At 34.1% G+C, this 21,468-nt stretch overlaps 1 protein-coding gene across 1 annotated transcript; it reads left to right on the top strand.

The window, feature by feature from the left end:
- Nucleotides 1-1,747: 1,747 nt before the first annotated feature.
- LOC106461552 (breast cancer anti-estrogen resistance protein 3 homolog) lies at nt 1,748-16,507 on the top strand. Its single transcript, XM_022388544.1, has 6 exons — nt 1,748-2,646; nt 4,345-4,417; nt 11,334-11,576; nt 12,569-13,659; nt 13,855-14,023; nt 14,811-16,507. The coding sequence occupies exons 1-6, from the start codon at nt 1,859-1,861 to the stop codon at nt 15,348-15,350; spliced, it is 2,904 nt and encodes a 967-aa protein (XP_022244252.1). The 5' UTR covers nt 1,748-1,858; the 3' UTR covers nt 15,351-16,507.
- The last annotated feature ends 4,961 nt before the right edge of the window (nt 16,508-21,468 follow it).

The raw sequence follows: 21,468 nt of genomic DNA, 5'->3' as shown, positions 1-21,468 counted from the left end.
GTTAGAATGAATTGTTGTATCTACATTTGCTGGCAGTTAGACTGAATTGTTGTATCTACATTTGCTGGCAGTTAGACTGAATTGTTGTATCTACATTTGCTGGCTGTTAGAATGAATTGTTGTATCTACATTTGCTGGCAGTTAGATTGAATTGTTGTATTTCCATTTGCTGGAAGTTAGACTGAATTGTTGTATCTACATTTGCTGGCTGTTAGATTGAATTGTTGTATCTACATTTGCTGGCAGTTAGACTGAATTGTTGTATCTACATTTGCTAGCAGTTTGACTGAATTGTTGTATCTACATTTGCTGGAAGTTAGACTGAATTGTTGTATCTACATTTGCTGGCAGTTAGACTGAATTGTTGTATCTACATTTGCTGGCAGTTAGACTGAATTGTTGTATCTATATTTGCTGGCAGTTAGACTGAATTGTTGTATCTACATTTGCTGGCTGTTAGATTTTTATATTTCATCTATGTATAATGGCCATTAGATTGAAATCTTTTATCTATGTTTATTGACCATTAGATTTAAGTGTTATGTCTATGTTTATTCACCATTAGATTTAATTGTTATGTCTATGTTTATTGACTATTAGGTGTAATTGTTATGTCTATACTTACTAACTATTAAACTCATTTCTGGTTTAGTTTAGTGACTATTAAATTTAATTGTTTTATGTATGTCTCATATTTCATTCTTGTATCTGTTTAGTAAATATTAGATTTAATTATTTTATATATTTCTTAGATTTCATTCTGGTATCTGTTTAGTAAATATTAGATTTAATTATTTTATATATTTCTTAGATTTCATTCTGGTATCTATGTTTAGTAACTACTAGATTTAATCATATCATATATGTGTCTTACATTCCATTCTTGTATCTGTTTAGTAACTATTAGATTTAATTATTTTATATATGTCTTATATCTGTTTAGTGACCTTTAGATTTGGTGTTTGCATCTGTCTTTGCTCTTTGTTATATTATTACTGCATCTATGTTTATTTATCAACATATTTTGTTCGAATATGTATCTAGTAGCTAATAGGTTCAAATTTTGTATTTACGTTCAGTTGTTGTTAGTCTCAGTTCTTATATTTATGTTTGCTGGATATTTTAAAGAGTATTTGTGTTAGTTATGAATTATTGTAGTTTTATTGTTATGTTGTACTTTCAGTAGTACAAAAATGTAGTTGAGAGCTTATTGTAAAGAAGTATTTGGTTAAGATTGTTCTTTATTTAATGTTAACATGGAAACTGATTAAGGCAACTTTTGCGTCTATTTCCACTCACTTTGAGATATATCTGCTATCCCACAGGTTAAGCCTAATATATAAAACGAATGAATGGTATTACTTTGACTGAATATAAATAATAATACGTAAATATTTTTTTATCTTTACTACACACAAACACTTGTACATATACATGTTTTCCTAGACACACAGTTTACTAAGTAGTATAGCGTTGTTCATGAAAGAGTGTTTAGGCTTTGGTAGTGTTTTCCTTAATACGTTTGTAACTTCAGATTTGATAAAGATCTGCGCTGTAGTGTTTGTTACTAGTTAATGAACCTAAATTATTGTTAGTTTCATAGAATATGTTTTCTTAAACTTTAACTTTTTGCTTAACCCTTGAAAATAACATATTTCTACAAACATAAGTTTCAATTCATTTGAAAGTTGAAAGACCCTTTAAGTAACTTATTCAAAGATGAAAAAAATGTTGGTTTCTAGGTCGTCAAAATAAATCTGGACTGAAAAATAGTATCAGAAAAAGCCGCTCCTGTGACAGCAGTCCAAGGGAAAGTTGGACTTCAAGAGGACATCAGAACAGAGCTTCATGGAATTCAATGAAAGAGAGTAATCAAACAGGGAACTATTCTCTTTCTTCACCTCGAAGATCAACATCAGGTGTAAAAGAGTTCAGTGAAGAGCATCAGAAAACCTGTAATATTTCTCCTTTACACAGAAAATCTTCTTATATAAATAGTCACGTTATCGGACAAGACACTTGTGCAACCTACAATAACACGTCAACCTTACCAAAGACATCTTCTAGCAGAACAGTTGGACAAGACCAAGAGCCATTTTCGAGTAATGCCCTTTACCTGCTTAAAGACTCAGATAATACGGACAGAGTAGGGAATCCACAAGATCAATGTAATGTTGTTCCCCCTCCTCTACCTGTCAAAACGTCTTCAAGCTTTGAGAAAGTAGAAGCCAATCCAAAGACATCTTTGGATAACGTACCCTCTTTACCTAGAAGATCTCTGATTAGCAAACATTGTCAACAACAACAACACTTAAACTCTACAAATATTTCTTCTTTACAAAGAGAATCATTTATGAACGTAAACAAAAAAGCCACTCAAGAGGAACAACAAACAATTTATTTAAACTTTAATGAGTCATCTTCTGACAGCATAAAGGCAAAATACGATAAAACTTCTGTCAAAGTCCAAACGAATGACCTGATCAACAAAAATGAGCAGATGAAGAACGGTACCGATACAAAGATAAATGGATTTGAAAATTTCAGTAAAAATGAATCAGGAAAAACATCGCCTATCTTGGAAATTTCATCTGAAAACTGTCATGACCAGAAAAATCCTCCCAAAGTTTCAAAGATGTCGGAGAGGTATGTATATTTTTAATAATCTTGTGGCATAAGTTTAGGTATGGAGTTTGTAATTAAGTACAAAGCTACACAATGGGCTATCTGTGCTCTGTCCACCATGGGTATCGAAACCCGGATTTTAAAGTTTAAGTCCGCAGACATACCGCTGCATACATTTGTCCTCCATCTGCCATGTCCCTCGGTGAGACAGCGGTAAGTTACGGACTTACAACGCTAAAATCCGGGGTTCAATTCTCTGTGGTGGACACAGCAGATGGCTCATTGTGGCTTTACTCTAAAACAAACAAATAAATTATCCAGCACAAACCGTCAGTTTGTAACTGTCACTGTCTTGTCGAAGTTTAAGTTTGTAACATAATTTTCGGATACCCTGTAGGAAAAACAAAACAAAAGAGGAGAATGGCCCGGAATGGCCAGGTGGTTAGGACGCTTGACTCGCAATCTGAAGGTCACGGGCTCAAATCCTCGTCCCACTTAAACATGCTCGTCCTTTTAGCCGTAAGGGCGTTAGAATGTGATAATCAATTCCACTATTCGTTGGTAAAGAGTAACCCAAGAGTTGGTGGTGATGACTAGCTGCCTTCTCTCTAGTATTTCACTGCTAAATTATAGACGGTTAGCGCAGATAGCCCTCGTGTAGCTTTGCGCGAAATTCAAAAACCAAATAATTTGCGTACAAGGGTTAGCTGTGAAACGTTAGTACATTGTTTGGTGCCTTAACTCGCTGTTATTTTTTTGACCAGTTAATAGTTTGTACTTATTTCTACACTATTCACCAGAGATATTTCCTGACCGAGTTTTTTCCTTTTTTTTTCACTGGGTTAACATTTGTTTACATAGATTTAAAGAAAGCTATTTTCTTCAAAGTTTTGATGACATAAAAAATATAGGTTTTGTTTGTAATTAAGCACAAAGCTACACAGTGGGCTATCTGTGCTCTGCCCACCAAGGGTATCGAAACCCGGATTCTAGCGTTGTAAGTCCGTAGACATACCGCTGTGCCACTGGGGGGCAATATAGGTTTTAATTAGATTTTTGTTGTCGGTCAGCCTGTTACTAAAGTAATGCTTGGAGGTAAATATACCTTGAAACAAAAACGATGTCAAAAGACATTATTTTGCTGTAAAAATATCATTCTAAGAAGGATTTTGTAAACAAAAAATTATTAAGTTATTCTCACTGGAAACCCGCTAGAAACCGGGTTTCAATAACCATGGTGAGAAGAACACAGATAGCCCATTGTATAGCTTTGCGCTAAACCACAAACAAACACTAGAAACCCGCAGTTAGTGCCAATAAAGTTAGATTGTTTATTTTTGTTAAGCACAAGGTTACACAGTGGGTTATGCTGTACCCACCACGAGTATCGAAACCTGATTTTAGGGACGGCCAGTAAAGAAAGATGTGTTAAAGCCTTACTACTGATTAACAAAAACATTTTTATTTACCATTGTCAGTCGTTTCCTTTTCCCGACAAAACACCGAAACTGCGACTTGTTGATATCTGTAACCTACCTTCTTATTTAATCAAATAACACCTGCCATACGTCACACTCTAGCGTCACAAACACTAGCAGGTGACGTATGTTTATACTCTAATAAACACAGAATTCTACTGTTGGTATTAAAACAATAATTATTGTTATTGGTTCATTTTTTTGTTAATTAAATGTTCATATATATATACATATATTGCAGAAGCCCCCTAGCGTCAACCTTGACAAAAGAAAATAAGTCTACCATCTGCTCCAGCTGTCCCGGAATCTCATCGGTAAGCCGTTATTATTAGGGTAGGGCTATGATGTGTAGGATGTGTGGTATTTTTTTCCGCGTTTTATTTCCCAAATTAACTGCAACGAACATGCAGGAATCCCCTGAAGCATGTTTATGTGGTCGGATCGTAGGTTGAAATTTCGTATCCCCAATCCCCTCCTTTAAATTACTATTTAGGAATAATGGAAATAGAAGTGTTGTTGGCTGTTGGTTCGTTCAAGTGGAGGTGAATTGTAATATTGTTGGCTGTTGGTTCGTTCAAGTGGAGGTGAATTGTAATATTGTTGGCTGTTGGTTCGTTCAAGTGGAGGTGAATGGTAGTATTGTTGGCTGTTGGTTCGTTCAAATGGAGGTGAATAGTAGTATTGTTGGCTGTTGGTCCGTTCAAGTGGAGGTATATAGTAGTATTGTTGATTGCTGGTTTGTTCAAGTGGAGGTGAATAGTAGTATTGTTGGCTGTTGGTCCGTTCATGTGGAGGTATATAGTAGTACTGTTGACTGCTGGTCCGTTCAAGTGGAGGTGAATAGTAGTATTGCTGGCTGTTGGTTCGTTCAAGTGGAGGTGAATAGTAGTATTGTTGGCTGTTGGTTCGTTCAAGTGGAGGTGAATAATAGTATTGTTGGCTGTTGGTCCGTTCAAGTGGAGGTGAATAGTAGTATTGTTGGCTGTTGGTCCGTTCAAGTGGAGGTGAATAGTAGTATTGTTGGCTGTTGGTCCGAATCAAGTGAAGATGGCTGTGACATTATTTCACAAACTACACCAGGTGTGAAAAATAATAAAATATTTACATTATCTTCTAAATAAATAAAAGCATTATTAACTGACATAACTTTGATTTTATTTACTTTAACGTGTTCCCACTTGGAAAATATTTCGTTTTGCTATCAATTTGCAAACTAATGAATTGACATCGGATTTTTCAACTCAAAGATATGCGAGATAAAACTTCGGTATATTTTACCATGTTACACTAACACACGTCTTTCTCTCGCAATTAGTATAATAACCAAGTTAAACACGAGTCTTCGAATAACACATTTTTCCTCATATACATAGTATGATCACCTAGTACAAACACAAGTGTTGTAGTAACACAAGTTCTTATGATCATTCAGTTTAAACACACGAGTTATCATAACACATGTTTTTATGGTCATTCAGATTAAACACACGAGTTATAGTAAGACATGATCATTCAGATTAAATACACGAGTTATAGTAACACATGATCATTCAGATTAAACACACGAGTTATCGTAACACATGATCACTGAGTTTAAACACTCGAATTGTCGTAACACATGATCATTGAGTTTAAACAAACGAGTTATCGTAACACATGATCACTGAGTTTAAACACACGAATTGTCGTAACACATGATCATTGAGTTTAAACACACGAGTTATCGTAACACATGATCACTGAGTTTAAACACACGAATTGTCTTAACACATGATCATTGAGTTTAAACACACGAGTTAACGTAATACATTATCATTGCGTTTAAGCACATGAGTTATCGTAATACATGATCATCCAGATTAACGACACGTTCTATAGTAAGTCTTTCTTTCTTTCTTAGATAGTAAGAGCTGTTTTTAAGTTCCTACATATACAGATTAACATATTGAATCGTTCCCTAACCCTTCACCAGCGCGAGGAAATACCAAAATAGTGGTTAAAGTCCTGTCTTCACGAGACATTTCTCCATCTCGTATTTTTACTGTATCCTTTTTACCAGTTTGTAAAAGTGTCATCGTTAAAACACAATAGATGTTTGAATATTTAAATGCACTAAAAGAAGACAGTGAATCAGAATAGTTTTTGTAGAATCGAATCACTACTCCACGCGAAAGGAAGATGTAGCAGTGTAACATGCAGTTAAAGATTGAAAAGGCTAGTCTACGTCTTGTTTCATTGGTCGGTGAAGTGACATAAAATATAAATCACAGTAAAAAAAAAGTCATTTTGTTTTCAACTGTTGACAGTATATATAGTACAATTACAAATACAAACATAATAGAAAACACACGCCCACCCCCTCCCGGTTACACAGTGGTAAACCTAAGAGCTCATAGCTCTAATATTTGAGGTTCGATCCCTGCAGGGAGCACAGTAGATATTTTCAATTGCGCAGCTTTTCGCTTAAACAAAACAAACACGTGGTGTTTGTAATTGCTACAAATAATACATTCAGTGTGTGGATATGATACTCGGCATTGAAAACAAGGATAGTTACATAGAAAAGTTCAAACTATTACCAATCTCTTAACATTCGAAGCTCAAATAAAACAGCAGAAAATATTAACGCGTAGAAAACAGGTGTTTGTGAGTCAGATCCTAGATATTCTGAGACGTTATCCAAACATGGAATATTATACTCCACTTATAAGTTTACTTTCAACTTTACCAGGTGTCCATTCTCAGTTCATTAGGTGTTAAGATACTAGTCTATGAAAAGAATAAATAAACTAAAAGTAAAATTTACAGCATTCATAGTGAAGCAGAAGTTTATCGTGTTTATTAGGCGATAAGCTCACTTGAACGTAATTTTAAGAAATTGGCTCCTTTTTTTCTTAAGTTTTATTTATTTTAGAGCCGTTAGACCAATGTAAAATGTAGAAGAGCTCGTCAATGATTGCCTTAATATATATAATGCAAGTAATGCATTGTGTTCTTTCGAGGCTTAAACTTAGAGAAACATGCAATGTTTGTTTTGTTAAGACTGATCTTTCAAAGTAATGGAGACAGATCATTATCTTAGAAATAGTATAGACACAAAAGATAATGATAAGAAGAAAATATAAAGACGATAAATCTTTATTTCACTTTATGTGATATTGTTTTGAAATCATTTGCGTCGGGGAAAATACAAGTCTGATATTTATTTACTGGCTCTTTCGTGTATTTCTCTAATTAAACACCAGAGTGACAATATATGGCGTTAAACAAAAATAAACTGGGAAAGTTTGCATAGATATTACAATAGATTTCTAAAAATTGTTAACCATCAAAAATAAACAGCAAATGGAAAAATACTATACATTTATTTTGAAATGATAACGTTTAGGACCAAGGCCCTTCCTCGGCTAGTGTTTAAATTGCTATCAAGAAATGAAGTCAAAAGACAATAACAGAATAAAGAAATAGAACATATACATCGCATCATGTGCGCATTAATTCTAGTAAAAATGCTGTTGTGATTGCAAAACAAATAACATTGCTGTAATGTTGTTTTTTCGCTGACGGTTCTTTTAAATTATTTGGTGAAAATAATTCAAAGTCCAGCTTACGTAAACGATAAAAAATTAGTTTTTCTTTCTTAACAAACAGCCTTCACTATACATAGCTTTAGGCCATGTTTACAAGCAACATCAACTGCTAACTGTACTAGACTAGCGTAAAGAATAAACTTATTTGTATCACTTCACGACTGAAACAAGAAAAACAAAAAAAAAGAAACACTGATTAATTCGCTCTTCTAGCTAGAAACGATTTTACTATATTAAAACATCTACTATCTTCAGAACTATCTCGTATTTATAATCTACCCTTGAATGTACTAGAAAGCCTGACGTCAAATCTGCTAGAATTTTCTAGAAGTATCTGATCGTAACGTCACTACGACCTGCAGCTCCCTCTTCCTAACAAACAAAATTACCACAATAAAAATATAGCTTACAGCAATATGACAAAGCACAGGTAAATGGTAGAATCTGTCTTTCTAAATATTTCGTGAAAATAAAGCAAAATAATCATGAAAATTCAGTCGAGTTTGATGGAAATGTTTTAGTTCACCGTTAGAAAGCACGTAGAAACTGGATCACAAAGTGAAGAGCGATACCATGTAATATGATGTACCAACACAGTGATTTTCATACATGTCATGATGTTTTTCAAGTCGTGTAAAGTGTTACAAATCGTGTAAAAAATCATGTACAGGAAAGACGTTTTATGATATCTAAGAGTGGGAATAGACTATAAATGTATAGATTTAAAAGAAATATTGAATAATTTTTAGAAATGTAGGAAAGCTCTGCAGACGAAAATAACCCCACAGAAGACAAACACAGAACACGAAATTATCTTTCTGACGTTGATTTACGCAAAGATATTGGATACAAATAAAGGGTGCGGCCTAAATTCATTTACTCAATTAATAAACCAATCAGGTGTGTAATATAGAAAATGTAGCGTGTTGTCACTATAACCACATGAAGATTAAAAGTGTTTGCATTCCTGATTTACACATAGTAGCACCATCGCTGTCCTCCATCTCCGCCACGCCTTCAGCACAAAACCCTTTAACCTTTGATAAGTCTATGGGTCATTTCAGCAGTCAGAAAACGCACCCATAATAAGGAGATGCGAGAAACAAACAAGAATTTAAAAAAATATAATAAGAGAGAGGTAAGCTGAAAATTATTTCGGTAAACTTATAACCCACCCTGTATATCAAGACACATGCTGTAGGCGGATAAAAAAAAACTGGTACGTGGGTGGTTGTGTCTTGAACAATGGTAGGAGTGAGATAATTCTCACCAAGGGGTCGTTTATTTATTGCATTTTCCTGTTATCTAAACCAGTGGCTTAAAACAATTGCTGTATTTACGAAGTATACTCACGTTCATTGCTCTAAATATGGTAGAATTACTTTAAAAACGGCTTTACGTTGCTTTCAAAAAGTATTGTTGTAAATTTTAACAGACCTTTTAGCGTTCGTTTTTTAGTTGTGTAAAACGGTTATTTAATCGTTTGAAATATATTTATTTCCGTCATTTGGACAAAACAACTGGCACATCTGAAAGACTAGGTACGAAGACAATACTTTTTTAAATAGTTAGGTACAATAATATAGCAGTTGAATAGCCTAAATAATGCATATATGTCTAGACATATTTTTAGAAACTGATTAGTGTACGGGAGGCGATAGTTTTTCGTTACAGAAATTCGATGAGGATTTTATAAATTATCCATCTTGTTTTTCATTTAAGCCTTTTTGAATCTGTAATAAAAAAAAATCCATATTTTATGTTATCAAGTATGAATGGTTGGCATTATGTAAGGTTTTAGGCTACCAATCAAGATTGTTGAGGGAGGTGAATGGGGAGAGCCAAACCTGTAATGAAAAGGCTAGTTTTGTAATTTTGTTTTAGTTAATACTGTGTTTTTCCATCAAAGAATAGTTTTTATGTGAATAAATTAGTTTGTAAACAAACAAGGTAAGTGAAGAAGAAATGAAATAATGTTCCGTGTACACTTAAATAAAGTAAATGTTCAAAGGAGTTTTTTTCGAATATTTATAATATGAAAACAAAAGGTACTTGCTTTAAAATTATAAAATCATAAAGACGTGGAAGTAATTTGGTAGACACTACAAATTACTAACTAAAACTCGTGTGATACAAAATGTTGAAAAGTATTGCAAAACATAAACTCTTGTAATATTAATACAAACCGTTAATATGCCGGAGTTACGGAATAAAAACGCTGGTTTTTGATACTATCAATCAGCAGTTCAATATCAGTTCTTTTAGTTTATAAAATATTTTCAATTATGTTTTTATTAAATATCAGTAGGCCTAAAATTTCTGATGAAAACTGCCCAAGCTGTCGATGTTTTTTTCTCCTCACGTACCTTAACTGATGAGTTATGGTATTTTCCGACAGGCATCTTGGGCAGTGAATCTTGGGAGACAAATGATAGATTTGAAATGCTATTTTTACACACCTATAATTCTGAATCCGAAGTGGGCATATTAAGAAGCATGTGAAAACAAACAAGCTGTAGTTTACGTGATTCTTATCCCAAATTTTAGGTCTATTGATTTCTTATGCTTCGCCATCTTTTGGTAAACACCGAATATTTGGTTTATTAAATATATTTATTAACAGAAAAAAAGGGGCCTCTGTATATATATTAGATTCTTGTTACCATTTACGAACCATAATATGTAGAATAAGTTAAAATAATTTTGACTTTTATTTAGATTTTTCTGCTAATAAGTCACACCTTACTCTTTTGTAAGGTGCTTATATTATCAGTTATGTGTTGACAAAAATATTCGCTACTAAACTGATGAAGAGTGTTTTTATGGAGAATTTGGGCGAAGACATTTCTCTGCAATTACTAGAATCTTTGTGAAGTTGTCTCTCACCTTAGTTCTCCAGCGATTATCAATAACTACACACCAAAGCAAGAGAATTACATAGATAGGAACTGAAAAGTAACAGGAGAAATAATGAAGCTAATTTTATGTAGCAAACTAACTAGGAGCGTGTAACGTCGAAAACAATTTACAATAAAAATAAAGATTACTAGTTATTAGAATGCACAGATTCATTATTTGGGTGAAATTGTCTGTACAAAAAAGAAACTTCAGGAGTTCATTAACTGTATTTTGGTTGTTAACCAGATCTTTCAAGCTCAGCTCAATTAATAACGTTAGAAACTTGATGATGCAAAAACGACCCAAAAGCACGACCACTCTTTTAGTGCTCTAACGTCCTTACGTCTTTTTTTTTCTTCATTTTATGATAATTTTGTGGCCCCCTTCACTTACTTTAAAACAATGTATGAGATCCTGAGTGTTGAGTAGTGTATCTTTCTTTATGTTTGAATGTATTTACACTTCTTACAATGTGTAGCTACGAAATTATAGTTATGGCTAGCTTGTATTATTGAATAAACTTTAAATATTCGAAAAAATTAGGTAGGACTCATCAGTAGTTAAGCCTAACACGTAATAATGTAACCTATAAATCTTTGAAATACATTAACTTCTCTTTTAGCTCGTCCTTTGATCTTGTAAGGGTACGTTTTAAGAAACAGTAACAACTATTATATTCGTTTCACTAATACTATTAACTTTTACGTCATAATGATAGATAATATGTTTTAATTTTTTACAGAAGATTGGTTACCATGGCATAGAAGCTGTATACCCTTACAAAGATGCCAAGTCAGACCATAACACCATTAATGGTAACTTACATAGCTACACGTGGTACCATGGGCCTATTTCGCGCCAAAAGGCAGACCAACTAATCGTTAAAAATGGCGATTTTCTTATTCGAGATTGTAACTCTCGAGCTGGAAGCTACGTCTTAACAAGTCGGTGGAATGATCAGCCACTGCATTTTGTAATCGACAAGGTTGGTATGCAGATTTCCAAGTGTGCTTTTTTGATGTTTAAATGTTAGATGCATAGTTAGATAGATGATGATTACGGAGTAAAACATTTATTAAATATACAAACATGTATACTTACAGTTGCAATTTTGAAATAATCTCGTAAATATCCCTACACAACTTAAAATAAATATCATGAAGATGAAAATATATATTAGTAATTTAAACCTCACTAATCTGGTAATAAACCTTACGTAATATGGTAACCATGAAACACGAAGATAACTGCATCAGAAAAGTTAAAAAGGAATTATTGAGGAAATCCAAATAGATCTTGATGCAGGCGGAGGAAGCATGGGCTATCTGGTAAGGTTAAAGCTCATGCGAGATCTAAATATGGTATTTATATAGGGATCAGGGGTATTACCCCCAGAAAATATATTAGGGCTTCAAATGGAACAATTTCTGAAATGTACATGGTGAACCGTGGACAGTAGTGTGTGTCACCCTTAAAGTTGTTAACAGGTATTAACTTGTCCTTACCAGGCATTGACTTAGAGAAGTTGGAGCACCCGTTCGTCACCCGAGCAGTGGAGATACATGATTTTACTTACAACCAAAAACGATCTAAAACTTCTTGCTTTTTTATTAAGATCAGAAATCAAAGTTACGATTGCCTATTTTATGCACGAGTTATGATGTTGGAGTTGGCACGACCGGTTCGAATCCCTACGATACCACAAAATAGGCTTTGTACGAGTGACAGTCAATCCATCAGCGTGAGTTGTAGGGCACTGTAGGGTCCTTCTGGTCAGTAGTTAAAAATTAGGGACGGCGACAGATAGCTTTACTAATTTTTCCGTGAACACAAAAGTGTAGCTGTAGATCGCTTGTTTGTGTTATCATGAAATGGTTAGATGTAGAAATGTTTTTTTCTTACTTTATTAGTCTTATCAGTTCAAAATGTGATTATTATGATACGTTTTGTGGATATTAAATCAGACTACATTTACAGGTCGAACATTTCCACAAGCTTTCATACAGATTTGCTGATGCAAACTATGACTCCATCTACGAGTTAGTAAGGAACATGATGGAGACTAAGATGTATCTTTCTTCGGCTTCTGAAGCAGTACTTACTCACCCAGTGACGCGAACGTCGTGCCAAAATTCTGAAGGAAATTTAATTAATTTCTCAAAGGAGAACGAAAGTTCTGACGAAGCCCCTTGCTTACCTCCAAAGAAAACTCCTCTATATATGCATGGAACTGCTTCTGTTGATCCTCGTTGCTTGGCTACCATCAGTTCTAATGAAGGATCAACCTCCACAGCATTTGTCAAACAAACCCAGAGCCTACACAGTGAAGATGCTGAAAGAATTCGTCATGATTCTACAAATGAATGGACTAAATATAGCCCTAAAAGCAGTCACTTACTTATTGAAACTGAGGACCTTGAGAGCTCCTCTAAAATCTCTCCAACTAAATTTTCTATCCCAAGCCCAGATTCTGAGCTAGTCAATAGTGACCATCCTCCTCCAAAACCTAGTCGCATTCCATCCATTAAGTATGCTCAAAATCCAAGAAACTTGTCATCCAAAATGTCATATGATTCTTTTGGGAAAGATATTACAATGACAGAAAAAAGATTTCAAACTTTGCCTCCTAAATCCACAACTCAGTGTAAGTCAATGAACAATGTAACAAGTGTACTAAAGCATAATGTAAAACCAGAAACTATGACTTCACATTTATTTCAGCAGACTGGAAAAGATATCCCCTCTGCAAAACTGACTAACAGTGATGAAGGTTACGTAAGAAAATTTTCCGTGCCTGATAAAAATCCCACTTCGGTATTCTGCCTCTCAACTTTCTCTACTGTTCTCTTGCTTCCTGAAAGTAAACCATTTGACAATTCGACTAATGTAAAAGTTTCAACCTTATTGAAGAACAATGAAGCTAAGACATTAGCCATTCATCTAACCAAAAATGATTTTGATATATTTAAGTACACTGATAATTACGATCTAGGACTAGGGGTCAGAAATGGCTTGGAACTGTTAACCTTACCCCAAGGGGAACAACTGCGGATAGACCTCATAGAAAGGTAAGTATCTGAAGATTTTCTAAGCTAAAGAAATAACTTAGAAATGATGATCTAACTGATCATACAGTCACGTGATGATAATGTATATAAATATATATATATAAAAACTAATAAAGAACGTTAACATTTAACGTAAATAAGGAAGTCAAATTAAACATTTTCAGAAATATATATATATATGTTGTTGCTAAACAGGTCCGAATGCTTAAAATATCTAGTAGCAGCAACTATCTTGACCACGGAGGGTCCCCTGGATAGAGCTGAGCTGGTCAGTAAATGGATCGGAGTGGCGGTTGAATGTAAGACCTCCTTAGGAAATCTATATGGCTTTTCAGGAATTATGAAAGGTCTTTCGATGCCTCAGGTACGTTTTGTTTCGTATGCTATCTAATTATTTAATGTTGAGCATTATTTACTTGTTATTTAAACTCACTGTTAGAGAATTACTCCAGCTAATGTTCTGGTAAGTACACTCGACCATGGAAATTCCACCGATCAGGAAGAGGTCACACAAAAAGTTGACCTCTCAACTAATATAATAAAGGAACTATAACTGAAGCAAGTGTTACATTCACTTTTTCCAGTAATATATATATGTCAGTTCCTATTTGAAAATAGCCTGTCGTTAGCAAAGTCAATTTCCTACTGACCTCTGTAACACATTTCACAACTGGTTTTCCCTTATGTTATTGACTTATATTAAGCCCTGCGGTTAATATACGTTACTAGATACGGTTCACAGATTAAACATAGTTTATCTGGTGGTCTTAATTCCTAACTATAAAATTGTCATTTCCAAACATCTATATAAATGTGAAAATGTAAACACTGTAAACTCAATAACAGCTGCTAGAGTTTGAAAACTAATAAATCATTTTTTGCTTCTTTAAAAATATGTAGAACTAACAACCTGTCACAGTTAATTGTACTGGAAAACAATAGTTCAAGTTCACAAGAAAGAAAAATTAACATATTAGTGCTGCCATCTAGTGATTTAAATAATTGAGAGTTCCTTTTGCAATAATGTGTACACTAAAATCATCCATAAAACACTGTTAGCTTTCTAAGCTGGCGCCATCTCTTTTGACTTTTGTTAGTTATTAGTAGCTCTGAATAAACATATATTTAAGTATATTTAATTTTTTTTTCAGGTTTCCCGACTTCAAAACACGTGGTTAGTAGTACGTCAAAATTTCACTGAGAATGCTTTCATTTATGAAAGCAAAATGCGTCCATTTTTGAAATCTCTTGAGATAAATCCCGAAACCGAAGTCTTAAACTCGTGTATACCTTATATCATATGCCTGATCTCTGTTCTACAGCGCCATCTAAAGGTAAGTAAGCTAACGGAGAAACCTCCAGAAATAGAAACAAACTGCAAGGACGCACAACCAGTGAATAGTGCGATGTTGCCATGGGAATATACAACTGCAGACTATGGTCTTCAGATGCTGATGAATCATCTAGAGTTGGGCAGGACGGTTGTGAGGGAAATCGATACATATCAGAAGAAGTGTAAAACATACATGCATAACATAAAATATGATGACCAATTGCTGGATTTGTTTAGAACAGAGTTTCATATGAAGTTTCTCTGGGGCACTAAAGGGGCGAAAGCCTTTAGTGATGATAGGTACTCAAAACTCGAACAGGTTCTGAACTTGCTTTCCCAGAATCGAGAAACTAGTTAAACACACTGAACATGTGTTTGGTCAACATCACTGTAAACCTGAAAGTCAAGCTGGAACTGGTGCATAATTATACCGTGTTTGATACGACGGTCTGAATGCAGGCCTAGCAAGCAGCTGGAGGATTTAACAATTGCTCTAAAAACCCAAGCATAGCCTCGAAACAGATTGGCCAGCTAGAGTAAAATACAGGCTGCAGAGATGACAGCCTTAAGATTCGTATATGGAGTTACGTATAGAGATAGAATTAAAATTAATAATATAAAGAACAGTTTTGAAGTGGACTCATTGCTGGAACTTATAGAAAGCAGCCAGTTGAAATACCATGAGCATTCCAAGTGAATGAATGAATAGATGTACCCAAGAAACATATGGATTGGATACCAATCGGAAGAAGGCCATAAGAAGACCAATGATCGAATGGAGACAAAATATTGAACAAGCAATTGGAAATAGATGAACAATACAGGAGGAGGTTCATGAACGAGAATTATATCTGCACAAGAAAGTGTGGCGAAGTTTTGTTGGGTCATGTAGCTGACAGGCTTTAAGCTTAAGGGGAGGATGAGGAAGAAGATACAGTGGTCTTAATAAGTTGTACAAAGGCGGAGTTATTACTGTTATTGTACATATTACCTCTCCTTTTCCCAGTAAATTAATTCATTGTATTGCAGTCATCAAGGTTAAATAATAGATTAAAAGAAATCTGTAAAAATGAAAATTTGTCAGAACATTATGGCGACCTTTTTCTTCATATGTTCTTGAAAATCTATTTTGAAAGTTCTCTGGATCGTTTGATAAAGATGACAATTAAGAACCAGTTTGACTCCTTTTCTAATGTAATCAGTAAATCAATTTTTCTTAAACTTTGTGATGCATTTTGCTATGAAAGGGAGTTGACTTCCATTACAGTCTTTTCTAGAATTATAATAATAGATGACTTTTCGGCAAATAATCGTTATTTTACGAGTCTTTGTATCAATGTCACTGTTAAAGATATGCAATCAACATTACATTCTATTATTTATTCATTTGATGGCGTGATTACGTATACGTGAATATTTTGGTCACTTTGGGCTCTAGGAGTTTCTAGTCACAATAATGAGATTTTTTCGTAGAATGTAACTTTTAATGTGAACTAAAATAAACAAAAAATCAGTTTTCGGTTTGATTACTAGTTGACATACAGAATATTTTTCTGTAGCTCCCTCTAGAGTAGAAACTTGTCTTTAACTGAATTACTAATACGTTGTGTGTGTGTGGGAACTTTCCAGCTTACATAAATATAAGAAGTATAACAGTATTTAAGTCTAAACCAAACATTCATTTTATTTACCGTTTACTTAATTAAATTGTGTTTTGTCTCAAATATCTATGGAAAATTGGGTTAAAAATGCATTTTTTAGTGTATTTATGGCAGTACATACCTGCAGTGCAACAATGTATCACTCTTCACACAAAAAACATAGTTCTTTCTAATAATTAATGTATCATTCTTGTTTCTCAGAATAGGAAGAAAAGCTTTACTAGTAAAGTGCCAATAGTTAGCAGTTGTTACAATTTTTAATCTTTAGACGTACTTCCACACGGTCCCCGAAAGTGTTCTGTTTCAAGAGTAAATAAAACTAAAATTAAGAGTAACAAATATTTTTATTTCTTGCTTTTGGAGTTCATATGTCATGCTGTGTTGTATCGTACAGAATGTATAATTCTTTCCATGATTCATGGCATGCGCACGTTTTACTGCAGTACAAATTGCAACGTTAAGTGCCCCTTATGTGACGTCATTTTTGTGTCTACTGACTGACTGACAGACAGACAACACCCTACTGTATACTAGTGCGAGTGGTTAAAACAGGTGACATAAAAGCTCATGCCAGAACTGATTATTATGGCAATATTTCTTAATGTTATTAATTATTGTGCGCACAACGTAATTTTGTTGTAATATCTATTTCTGAGCTGCTGTTCTGACCTTTCATAAGTACATTACAATAACCAGATTAAAAATTCACCAGAGTTCGTTTTTATTGGGTGTTGTTGTTTAATACGATGCCACATGATGGATTATCTGCGCTTTGTCCAAGGCAAGAAATCAAACCACGGATTTGAATGTTGTAAGTCCTTATACTTAGCGCTGACCCACCGCGGAACCGTTCCTGTTGGGATTTTTGCCGATCATTACAGGAACATTTGAATGGCTTCTTACTTTGGTAATGTGACAACTGTCTCATCATGACTGAATTAAAACCAAAACTTAGTCCTTCCTTCTACCAATAAAAGTACAATTGTTACACTTGGAGATATAGCTGCTGCAGATGTTAACATTTATACCAAACATTAGAGATGAGTTCTTCCTTCATCCACTCTGATAGAAAACTTCTGTAATGCGATTTATTCTCAATATCAGCCACTTAGTGGTGCTTTTTGTCCTGTATTCAGTTTAAATTGCAATACATGTTTTATTGTTTTGTATTAATATCAATGTAAATAATAAAGCCAGTTTTAAACCCATTATTATACTAGTAACACTGAAATATTATTAGGGAGAAGGAGTAATGACGCGAACAGATCTGGACAGTTTGATTTGGCAAAACATGTCTTGGCACTTTTCATTCTTTTTCAGTTGAACAGTCTGGTCTGCTCCAACATGGCGGCAACCCGCGGGAAGTGCAGATTCTCCGTATTCTTATGTTAGAAACAAATGACAAACTATATTTGTAACACTAGCAATTACAATAAATTAAATCTAGAATAAAGATGTATCTAATATCTGGATGGAAGTAAGAAGGATTATTATCATTTAATTTGTAACCACGTTTTCACATTGGTCTGACCAATACATATACTGTATGAAGCTTTCTGATTCAAAAAATACAACCAACAGCGTCCCTCAAATCACTTTCAGCTAGGTCAGAAATTAATTAAACCGATTTCAAGAAAAGGTCATTTCTGTTCCACAACGTCCGAGTCTGTTGACCTCACGATGTCAAGCCTCTAGTGAAGTACATTTAAGTTCTGCTGTACGTTTTGTTGCCTTAAGATCAAGTATTTAATCTGTTGGTTTTGTCCTCTGGTGCATAACGCATGAGGATAATGTTATTCAAGCTCTTCTTATGATGTAAATATTGTAAATAAGTACGCTGGACAATATGTATCAAGTGTCTTTATTAGTCTTTGTTAAAATTTTCGTCCTTACATTTTTATCAGAAATTCTGCTCTTCAAAAGATCTTGATCACGCTTTGTTACTTAAATCATTATCTAATAATTATTATAGAAAATCAACAGAATATTCATTGATTCGTTAGTACATGTAAACCTAATAAAGTAAAATATATATCGCTATTTCTCTTGTGTTTAATATAAATATTGAACATCTATGTTTCCATAAAAAAAAAAAACAACGAGCCTTTAGAGAACGTAAGCTGGTGATGATTATGTAACGAATAGTGAAGATTATAAAAAAGCGTTGGTCAGAAAGTTTCAGGTTCTGCTTGGGATTGACAGATGCAGATTTGAAATGAACTTCAGAGTATAACTACGCAGAGCTCTCGAACATTTCAACAAAAAACGTTATTTCCGAGACATTCTCACCAAGCAAGTTTATGTGTGCATAAGTTTAACTTCTAAATTTCATCGTTGATAGTTAATTGTTGATGATAAAAAAAAACTTTTTAATGTGCAGTGTGATCTAAATAAGTTTCCCAACCCTGACGGTACCGCCTTCTAGTGGACTGTTTTTTAAATTCAGGGGACAGTAAACTTCGAGAAGGCGGCAGGGAACGGACAGAAAGGTTTTGAGGGTGTCAAAGTTATATTTGTTAAAATTAAACCATAAGAACTGACTATTATTGCCTTAAAATTAAAAGGGGCATGAGCGTTCATTGTCTGCTGAAGGGAGCGCTAAAGCACCGATAGCCCTTGTGTAGCTTTTTGCATAATTAAAAACAAACAAACAAACAAGGGAGCGCTAAAGCGATAAAGGTTGGGAAACGCTGAGTTAAATGAACTAGAGAACATTCATCACATATTAAATTACATAAAAAATAATACCAAGCAATTAACTCTGCGAAATTTTGTCTATGTTTGCCTTTTGCCCACCACTAGCATCCAACCTCAATTATTATTGTCATAGGCCCCAAACTTGCCGCCGAGCCACAGGGGTAAAGCAACGCGAATAAATTTTAAATTAAAAAAAGTTTACAAAAGAGATTGTATATTGCTTTCATTTGAAATATATTTATATTATAGTTTTTAAAGCAACTAACAGAGGACGATGGATACTAATTGTTTTGAGAAATGTTTTTAAAACTTTTGAGAAATAAATGTCACATAGATCTGTGAATTGGGGTGCATTTCGGGAAACAATTATGGCAGCACTCGGTATACCTGGAGGTAAGTGTGCAATTACGCACACGCAATAAGTAATTTATATTCTTTATATATAAAAGGTATTCTATCTGGCCGCATGTAACAAAAAAAAGACAAAAAGTGTTTAGCAATTTCTGTTGATTGCGCCTGATTGTCTTCAATTACGTGATTAAACTTTTACATTAGAAGTTTTGAAATACTGTGCCTAGTAGATTACTTAGGTTACATACATCTAATTCTAGTGCACTTAAAAACTTGTTTACTTGAAAGAATGGGCTGGAAGGTTGTCAACGATAGAATATCGCATTAAAATAATGGAAAAGTTAAATTTGGAATTTAGCAGTTATTGAAATTGCGATCCATAATTAAAAACGACGTTGTAAACAGATTTCAATTTTGTGCTCACTTCAATTGGTTACTACCCACGACAGAAATTAAACAGCACTTCAAACCTGCCTGGAGTAACTGTCTATACATTCGCTTGCTTCAAAATTATCAAGTTTTATATATATGACATTTTAAGCTAAAGTAAGCTTCCGTGCTCTAGGTGTGGGTAAGGAGTTGTGACGTAAGCTGAAGATCTCGGATACCGAATATTCTGTGATGAATAACGATTTTTCACGACAGACTGAACTGTAATGTTGCTGTTGTTTCATGATAGCGCATTCCACATCTATTATAATAATACTCAGTTTTGTCTCACCTGAACACGCGCGCACACCTTACTATCAAAATGTGCATGCGCGCGTACCTCTTTTTCAATTTCTGGTTTCATTGGAAATATGGATCGAATTTTTTTTAAGGAGATAAAAGAGCAAATCATGAACTTGGTATCACAAAAAGCTACACACATAATACGACATCAACACCACATGTATGACACACATAATATGACATCATCACCACGTGTATAAAACACATAATACGACATAAACACGACATTTATGACACACGGCATCAACACCACATGTATGACACACGTAATATGACATCAACACATATACGACACACGTAATACGACATCAACACCACATGTATGACACAAATACAACATCAACACATGTATGACACATCCAAATCGCCATCATCACCACGTGTATAAAACACATAATACGACATAAACACATGTATGACACATCCAAATCGCCATCAACACCACATATATAACACACATAATACGACATCAACACGACATTTATGACACACGTAATATGACATCAACACATGTATGACACACACAATACAGCATCAACACCACATGTATGACACACGTAATATGACATCATTACCACGTGTATAAAACACATAATACGACATCAACACATTTATGACACTCAGCATCAACACCACATGCATAACGCAGATAATTCGTTATCAACACGTCATGTATGACACACATAATACGGCATAAAAACTTCATGTGTGAAAACAGCGATTATATGGAACTCAAACACAGAAATTCATACTGAATAAAATCATTCAGAAAGAAGACGAGTAACTTAATTGGAAAATGCTAATATTGTTGACTGGTTTACACATCAAAGTGCTAATTATCAATTTCCATCAGTAAAATTATTCTTTGATCAGGCTGGCCAAAAAATTAATTTTGTTTCCATATTCTCCTTAGTTACATATACTTGTACACAACATATGTGTAAATAAAACTAGTTGTTGGTATTATATTATCCAATTGGCAGACTTCGTGCAGACTTTTTGATAACACAGAAAGGTTTGTTATCTTTCATATAA

Source organism: Limulus polyphemus, unplaced genomic scaffold, assembly GCF_000517525.1.
Source record: "Limulus polyphemus unplaced genomic scaffold, Limulus_polyphemus-2.1.2 Scaffold984, whole genome shotgun sequence".
Classification (NCBI taxonomy): domain Eukaryota; kingdom Metazoa; phylum Arthropoda; class Merostomata; order Xiphosura; family Limulidae; genus Limulus; species Limulus polyphemus.
This window is presented reverse-complemented; position numbering and strand designations above follow the sequence as displayed.